The sequence below is a fragment of the Oncorhynchus mykiss genome, chromosome 29, assembly GCF_057628025.1.
Source record: "Oncorhynchus mykiss isolate SJ-2025 chromosome 29, ASM5762802v1, whole genome shotgun sequence".
In the NCBI taxonomy this organism is placed as follows: domain Eukaryota; kingdom Metazoa; phylum Chordata; class Actinopteri; order Salmoniformes; family Salmonidae; genus Oncorhynchus; species Oncorhynchus mykiss.
Genome location: NC_143050.1, coordinates 18,400,421 through 18,410,000, shown reverse-complemented (window position 1 = coordinate 18,410,000; position 9,580 = coordinate 18,400,421). Strand labels below are relative to the sequence as shown.

Genomic DNA, 9,580 nt, shown 5'->3' with positions numbered 1-9,580 from the left:
ATGAAAATCATAACTGATCCCTGCCACTCTCATTCCATATGAAAATCATAACTGATCCCTACCACAATCATTCCATATGAAAATCATAACTGATCCCTACCACAATCATTCCATATGAAAATCATAACTGATCCCTACCACAATCATTCCATATGAAAATCATAACTGATCCCTGCCACTCTCATTCCATATGAAAATCATAACTGATCCCTGCCACTCTCATTCCATATGAAAATCATAACTGATCCCTACCACAATCATTCCATATGAAAATCATAACTGATCCCTACCACAATCATTCCATATGAAAATCATAACTGATCCCTGCCACTCTCATTCCATATGAAAATCATAACTGATCCCTACCACAATCATTCCATATGAAAATCATAACTGATCCCTACCACAATCATTCCATATGAAAATCATAACTGATCCCTACCACTCTCATTCCATATGAAAATCATAACTGATCCCTGCCACTCTCATTCCATATGAAAATCATAACTGATCCCTGCCACTCTCATTCCATATGAAAATCATAACTGATCCCTACCACAATCATTCCATAAGAAAATCATAACTGATCCCTACCACAATCATTCCATATGAAAATCATAACTGATCCCTGCCACAATCATTCCATATGAAAATCATAACTCATCCCTGCCACTCTCATTCCATATGAAAATCATAACTGATCCCTGCCACTCTCATTCCATATGAAAATCATAACTGATCCCTGCCACTCTCATTCCATATGAAAATCATAACTGATCCCTACCACAATCATTCCATATGAAAATCATAACTGATCCCTACCACAATCATTCCATATGAAAATCATAACTGATCCTTGCCACTCTCATTCCATATGAAAATCATAACTGATCCCTGCCACAATCATTCCATATGAAAATCATAACTGATCCCTGCCACTCTCATTCCATATGAAAATCATAACTGATCCCTGCCACAATCATTCCATATGAAAATCATAACTGATCCCTGCCACAATCATTCCATATGAAAATCATAACTGATCCCTACCACAATCATTCCATATGAAAATCATAACTGATCCCTGCCACTCTCATTCCATATGAAAATCATAACTGATCCCTACCACAATCATTCCATATGAAAATCATAACTGATCCCTGCCACTCTCATTCCATATGAAAATCATAACTGATCCCTACCACAATCATTCCATATGAAAATCATAACTGATCCCTACCACAATCATTCCATATGAAAATCATAACTGATCCCTACCACAATCATTTCATATGAAAATCATAACTGATCCCTGCCACTCTCATTCCATATGAAAATCATAACTGATCCCTGCCACTCTCATTCCATATGAAAATCATAACTGATCCCTACCACAATCATTCCATATGAAAATCATAACTGATCCCTACCACAATCATTCCATATGAAAATCATAACTGATCCCTGCCACTCTCATTCCATATGAAAATCATAACTGATCCCTGCCTCTCTCATTCCATATGAAAATCATAACTGATCCCTACCACTCTCATTCCATATGAAAATCATAACTTATCCCTACCACAATCATTCCATATGAAAATCATAACTGATCCCTACCACAATCATTCCATATGAAAATCATAACTGATCCCTGCCACTCTCATTCCATATGAAAATCATAACTGATCCCTGCCACTCTCATTCCATAAGAAAATCATAACTGATCCCTGCCACTCTCATTCCATATGAAAATCATAACTGATCCCTACCACAATCATTCCATATGAAAATCATAACTGATCCCTACCACTCTCATTCCATATGAAAATCATAACTGATCCCTACCACTCTCATTCCATATGAAAATCATAACTGATCCCTACCACTCTCATTCCATATGAAAATCATAACTGATCCCTACCACTCTCATTCCATATGAAAATCATAACTGATCCCTACCACTCTCATTCCATATGAAAATCATAACTGATCCCTACCACTCTCATTCCATATGAAAATCATAACTGATCCCTACCACTCTCATTCCATATGAAAATCATAACTGATCCCTGCCACTTTCATTCCATATGAAAATCATAACTGATCCCTACCACAATCATTCCATATGAAAATCATAACTGATCCCTACCACAATCATTCCATATGAAAATCATAACTGATCCCTGCCTCTCTCATTCCATATGAAAATCATAACTGATCCCTGCCACTCTCATTCCATATGAAAATCATAACTGATCCCTACCACAATCATTCCATATGAAAATCATAACTGATCCCTACCACAATCATTCCATATGAAAATCATAACTGATCCCTACCACAATCATTCCATATGAAAATCATAACTAATCCCTACCACAATCATTCCATATGAAAATCATAACTGATCCCTACCACAATCATTCCATATAAAAATCATAACTGATCCCTACCACAATCATTCCATATGAAAATCATAACTGATCCCTACCACTCTCATTCCATATGAAAATCATAACTGATCCCTACCACAATCATTCCATATGAAAATCATAACTGATCCCTACCACAATCATTCCATATGAAAATCATAACTGATCCCTACCACAATCATTCCATATGAAAATTGCAGCTTTTTCAAAGCATTTTGTCCTGAAGTGTTTCTGATAACGACATTTGTATTTGTGTGGTGTGCACTCTATTTGTGTGTTTTATTTCTAGCTGGTGGTGCCAGAGTACTCCATACATGGGCTGTTCTGCCTGATGTTCATGTGTGCTGGGGAGTGGGTCACCCTGGGCCTAAACATCCCCCTGCTCTTCTACCATCTCTGGAGGTACACATACGACACAAAACGACACAACACAGCATGGCACGACACAACACGACACGAACAACACGACACAACACGACATGACAAGACGCAACAAGACATGACACGAGACACAACACGACACAACAGGACACAACACAACATGACACAACACAACACAACACGAACGACACAACACAAGACAACACGACACAACAGGACACGACACAACACGAACAACATGACACAACACAACAGAAACAACATTACATGACACAACACAAACCACACTAACAACACAACACGACACGACACGACACGAACAACATGACACAACACAACAAGACACGACACAAATCGACACAACAATACGACACAACACAACAGAAACAACATTACATGACACAACACAACATGACACGACACAAATCGACACAACAACACGACACAACATGACACAACACAACAGAAACAACATTACATGACACAACACAACAAGACACGACACAAATCGACACAACAACACGACACAACATGACACAACACAACAGAAACAACATTACATGACACAACACAACAACACGACACAACACAACAGAAACAACATTACATGACACAACACAACAAGACACGACTCAAATCGACACAACAACACGACACAACACAACAGAAACAACATTACATGACACAACACAACATGACACGACTCAAATCAACACAACAACACGACACAACATGACACAACACAACAGAAACAACATTACATGACACAACACAACAAGACACGACACAACACGAACGACATGGCACAACACGACACAACACGAAGGACACAACGCAAAATGAACAACACTAACAACACAACACGAACGACACAACACGACACAACACGAAGGACACAACGCAAAATGAACAACACTAACAACACAACACGAACGAAACAACACGACACAACACGAAGGACACAACGCAAAATGAACAACACTAACAACACAACACGAACGACACAACACAACACAAACAACATGACACAACACAACAACACACGACACAAATCGAAACAACAACACAAATCGAAACAACAACACAACACGAACAACACAACACAACAGAAACAACATTACATGACACAACACAAACAACACTAACAACACAACACAAACGACACAACACAACACGACACAACACGAACAACATGACACAACACAACACAACAAGACACGACACAAATCGAAACAACAACACAAATCGAAACAACAACACAACACGAACAACACAACACAACAGAAACAACATTACATGACACAACACAAACAACACTAACAACACAACACGAACGACACAACACAACAAGACACAACACGAACAACATGACACAACACAACACAACAAGACATGACACAAATCGACACAACAACACAACACGACACAACACAACAAGAACGACATGACACAACACAACACAAATGACACAGCATGACACAACCACTCTCTCAAACAGGATGCTTTTTAGTTGTTTCTGTTGTAAGAATGCTCTCTCTCTCTCGTCAGGTTTTTCCATCGGCCGGCAGATGGGTCAGAGGTAATGTATGACCCTGTCAGTGTGATGAATGCAGACATCCTGAACTACTGTCAGAAGGAGTCCTGGTGTAAGCTGGGCTTCTACCTGCTCTCCTTCTTCTACTACCTGTACAGGTGAGGTCATATTAATCAAGCTATTGATCATCAGTCCAGTCCAAGTTCATTGGTGAATGGGAGCCTCCTCTTCTTACTGCACAATAACTGCTGTCACTCAGACCTAGAAAAAAGAGTGACAGGGGACATGATGTTATTGCTTGGCAACATCACATTCCTTCTAACATTGCTGTCCTTCTTTCCTATTTTCTGCCTCTCTCTGTCCTTGGCAGTATGGTCTACGGCTTGGTGAGTTTCTAAACACAGAATAGAAGACAAAACGACAAAGAGGAGATTGAAAGACAGTAAAAGAGACAGAGCATGCAAGACTAAGACTGGGTGATGTCACTCACCCTTCTTTCTCACCACCCATTACTCCATCACAGACCCTGTTTTGCTCTCCTCAAATCTTTGGATGGAGGGACAAACATCGGAGGACATCGTGAGGAAATTAGGCAAAGTAAAGATACTTTTTTGAGGCTGCTCAGACACTGCCGAGACATAGAAGAGGAGGCGCAGACAGAGAGGAGAAAGAGAGAACACATCTTAGCCTGTGTACGGGATGCCTTGATCTGACCACATCACGTTTTAAGGGCTGTGGGTCTGCTATTCTTAGTGATACTGTCACTCAACTGTGAATTTATAACGTTTGTGTTGCCTAAGTCCTAGCGTAGATGTTGCGTATTCATACGTCAATATCCTTCCATTCCAATAAACCTCACCATTTTAGAAAATAAACATGTATTTAGTTATTCTACTAATTTGGTTATTATTAATTATTTCAATAATTCAGAACTTGTGGTAAATCATATTCCGAGGATATGAATAGTTAGTTGTTTAAGCAAATAAATACACAGTTCAATGCTACAATTTTGATCCAGAGTGATAGTAATTGTGTTATTCACAAATATCTAATATACGTCATTTATGAAGTCAACAACACAAACACACAATATGAACTGAACATACGAACACAACATGAACCAATGGAGCAAGCCAAGAGGAGAAATAACAAGCTGTAACACTGTTTTGATTATGATGCAATGGCCATAAGCTTCTGCGAAGGATCACGGACACCCTGGAGCAATGTTTGAGTCTAGGTCCATCCCAATCAAGGCACTATCTCCCAGCCCCCGTTCCTGCCCAGGGCAAACAGGCGGATTTCATTCCAACAGAAAATGATTCAGGATTGAAGGGAATGTTTTAGCTCTGACCGAGTTGGTACTTGGGTGTTGAAGTATTCTGTGTTTGTCTGTTCTGTTCTAGGCAGCAAGGGATGATTTCACCTGGACTTTCCATGCTCTGTGCTCAGTGATTCTAGATTCTAGAAATCTCATTCAAGAAAAGCAATAGCTAGGAGTGATTACTGTACATGGGATCATATTTCCTCTGTGGACTAATACTGTGTGACACAAATAACTGATGAGGCTGCTGAAGATGCTAGTGTTGACAGGGTTCCAATGATGACTGTGTCAAGCGCAGAAACGCGTCTCACATAGAACATTATGGTGGGACATACATACTGTAACTGTTCTCACTCATAGGTGTCACAGTGAATGTTGTCAGACACTTTAGTCTTCAGTTCATTTCAAAGCCGTGACTTAGCTGGTGCTGTCCTCATCGTCATGAATCCATAGCGCTATGTGTAGATAATTCATCATGATCGGACTGTGTGATGTTAAAATCATTAGAAAAATGGGTAATACTGGAACTTGAAAAATACATGTAAAACTGAGTGATTATTTATTATAAGCTGACCATAATTGTAGTAATGAATTGTTTACAACAGTTGTGATCAGTTGGCATCTGAACACACACAGAGCCCTGCATTATAATGGAGCCACTCACATTTTAGTAATGTGTCAATATTGTTCAGCTAGGTTTCTTGTGCCAAGACACATACAGTATGTTGATCCTGACAGTTCCCTCTAAAAAAGGACAACAACTTCTCAACCCCTGCCAACAATGTGAGTCAATCACAGACAATTGCTAAAGCACAAAATGGCGGGTCACAGAGGAGGGAAAATATAGCTAGGCTGACCATCAATGACTGTCATAATGCAGTTCATCAGAATGAATGAATTAATATATATTTAAGAATAACTATTTGTAACTGTCTTCTATACATCTCGCATCACTGTATGCTATATTTGTTGGTGCGGTAGTTTGTATTCATTAGAATACAATATGATATACAGGTCACAAACAGCAATTCACATATTATAATAAAATATCAATGTGTTAAAATATTATGTGGTACAACTACTGTGTTTTCTCTTGTCTAAATCTATATTTTCTTGAACATATAATTCAAAAGCCTATTTTGTTAAGAATTGGATTCATTGGTCCAGTTGTAGTGCACTGGGTGTTCATAGTTAAAAATGCAAATGAAAGAAATTCAATGCATGATTGGGAGGTGAAGGATCTGTCTCAATAGCTGTAAGTAACAGGTGATCAAAAGAACATTGGTAGATCGAAAAGGAGACGTATTCTGAAGGCCATACTTTGTTATGTCTCAATCCCAAGATATTCTGTTTGCTATGGACTCAAGGGAACCTGGAATAGTACAATAAACAGGAGCTCAGGATTGTACATTTACAAGAGAGCAAGTATGATGGAGGAAGTGAGTGTGTTAATTATGGGGGTTGGAGGGGAGAGTGGGTGAGGGAGAGTTGGAGAGGTAGAGACAGGCAACCGGACATAGACTGCATCTCATTATACGGTGTCACCATGGCAACATAATTGTGTTAGATTCCTATTGACTCACCCTGTCTCTGCCTCACTCTCTTGCTCTCACTCAAAACTCAGAATCAAATCAAAAATAGACTTTACATGCATGGCAGCACTGAAGTATAGGTAGATGCATGATACAGCAAATACATTGTTATCACTTATATTATTCAACTCAGATGCACAGCAAACCATCTCTCTACATTACTCACATACACCCACAAACACACACACACACACACAAAACCACACGCACACACACAAAGACAAACACACATACAAACACACACACCCACAAACACACATACGCACAGACACACACGCACACAAGTCATATTATATACACACCACACGTTTATGTAAGCATGCACATAAATGCCCTCTCTCCTTACACTCTCTTAGATACTTGACAGTCCATACCATATATTTCATATTTCATTCATTCTAGGCCCCCCCCTACCCTCCGAAATAATCATTTTCTCAACTCCGTCCCTGCATTCTCTCCCTCCTCTCTGCCTCCAGAGAGTAGTTGCCATGGAAACTGGTTACAATTGATAAGTTTGAAACATAAAGTACGCGCTTGGCATATGCACACACACACTCACTCTCTTTCTCTTTCTTTCTCTCTCTCTCTCTCTCTCTCTCACACACACTTTCTTTCTCTTTCTCTCTCACTCACTCACACACACACACACACACACACACGCGCTCGCACACACACGCACACACACACACACACGCACACACACACACACACGCACACACACACTCACACACACAATTGAAAATACACTAGGATTTCTACATGGTGAATATACTCTACTTCCCACATTATAAAGTGTAAGCAAAGCAAGACATCAGGCAATATTATGACTCAGACATTGTGTGTCCTCACAAACAGGGAATAGTCAAAGTAATTGGTGGTATGTCATGCCCATTGATGTATAGTTGGTAAAATGGCTGATTAACACTTTGCTAAATGATTGGGTTTCTAGAAGTGAACCCATCACCTATATTTGGAATTAATTCCACAGGAATAGTCAGAGAGAAGAGGGAGGCAAAATTGGGGGGAGATACAGTATGAATTACACATTATAGAAGATTTCTGATAGTTACACCTGGCCAGAATTAAGAAAATACTTTAACTGGAAGGGAAGGAGAGATGGGGAAGCGGATAGAGAAAAGGGTGACAAATTACTGGGGGTTAGAAAAAACAGGGCACTGTGGAGATATCTGGGTAAGAGAGACATGGGAGTCTGGATGGGGTTATTAAACAACTGGGCATGGACTGTAAAGACAAATGAGGGCATTAAATACTGTCCATTTGGGCTGTGTCAGTTGAGGATCTGTCATGATGCGACAGCCTAGTTTAAATATGCAGGTTATATGTAATCTATGAGCAAAGCATGTCAGGGATGAATGAACTAAACTGGTTGATACCAGACTCAGTAAGCTGAAGATGTACTGTATGTGTGTCATGTACTTTGTTCCCAGTGAGTCAATATGTCTGGAGACAAGCATGGTTCCCCGAATAAGAAACGCAGCCTATGCATAACATCTGCATATCATCACTTTTTTTGGCAGCAGTAAATGCTATACTAACTCACAAATAGATTTCCCCAATCTGCAGCCAAATCTGCAACATGCAACTGAAGAAGCAAGACTTTTTCACTTGGGCTTGTTTTCTACTAAATCTCTCAGTAAAAGGCACATGCTCACTAATATGCCAAGAGAGGTACATTAACACATACTGTATTCCTTCCCACCTTATCTCTCTCTAACACACACACACACACACACGCACGCACGCACGCACACATGCACAAACACACACCACTGCTTCCCATTTGTACCCAAAAATGCATACTGAAGAGAGCCCAGATCCATCAATGAACATGTTATATGTGTTTCAGATTATAACAAACATACAGTAGTTGAAAACAACAATAGGCATGTCCTCTCTCTCAGTCGCATCTGTTTGATGCTGTGTCATGCTGTGAAATATAACACTGGAACAGCTGGGGAATGGGGCTACGTGTTGGCGTGAAGAATGCTACCAATTCTGTTTCTGAGCTATGCACAAACACACAAGCATTAATATTCAAGAATACTCTCAGACAAAAATGTACTAGGACAAACAGAGTGGGACAGGATTTAAACCACAATCAGACAAAGAATGTACACATGGATGTTGACTCTTGTGCACATAGCACCTTCGGGAAACACGGGTGTCATGGCAACGGGAACTGGCATCTGCAAGCGTTACTGTTGCAATTAGAGAGGAAAGGAATGGAAGATCAGATGGGGTAGGTGTGGGGGTGGGATGGAGGAGGGGATGGGGTAGGGGTGTGGGGGTGGGACGG

At 40.0% G+C, this 9,580-nt stretch overlaps 1 protein-coding gene across 1 annotated transcript in view; it reads left to right on the top strand.

Moving 5' to 3' along the window:
- cnih2 (cornichon family AMPA receptor auxiliary protein 2) overlaps nt 1–6,734 on the top strand; it is a 15,315-nt gene extending 8,581 nt beyond the window's left edge. The window contains exons 4-6 of the mRNA XM_036967930.2: nt 2,725–2,837; nt 4,365–4,508; nt 4,721–6,734. Coding sequence (XP_036823825.1) covers nt 2,725–2,837; nt 4,365–4,508; nt 4,721–4,748 — 285 coding nt within the window. The 3' untranslated portion in view covers nt 4,749–6,734. The remainder of the gene's footprint in view (nt 1–2,724; nt 2,838–4,364; nt 4,509–4,720) is intronic.
- The last annotated feature ends 2,846 nt before the right edge of the window (nt 6,735–9,580 follow it).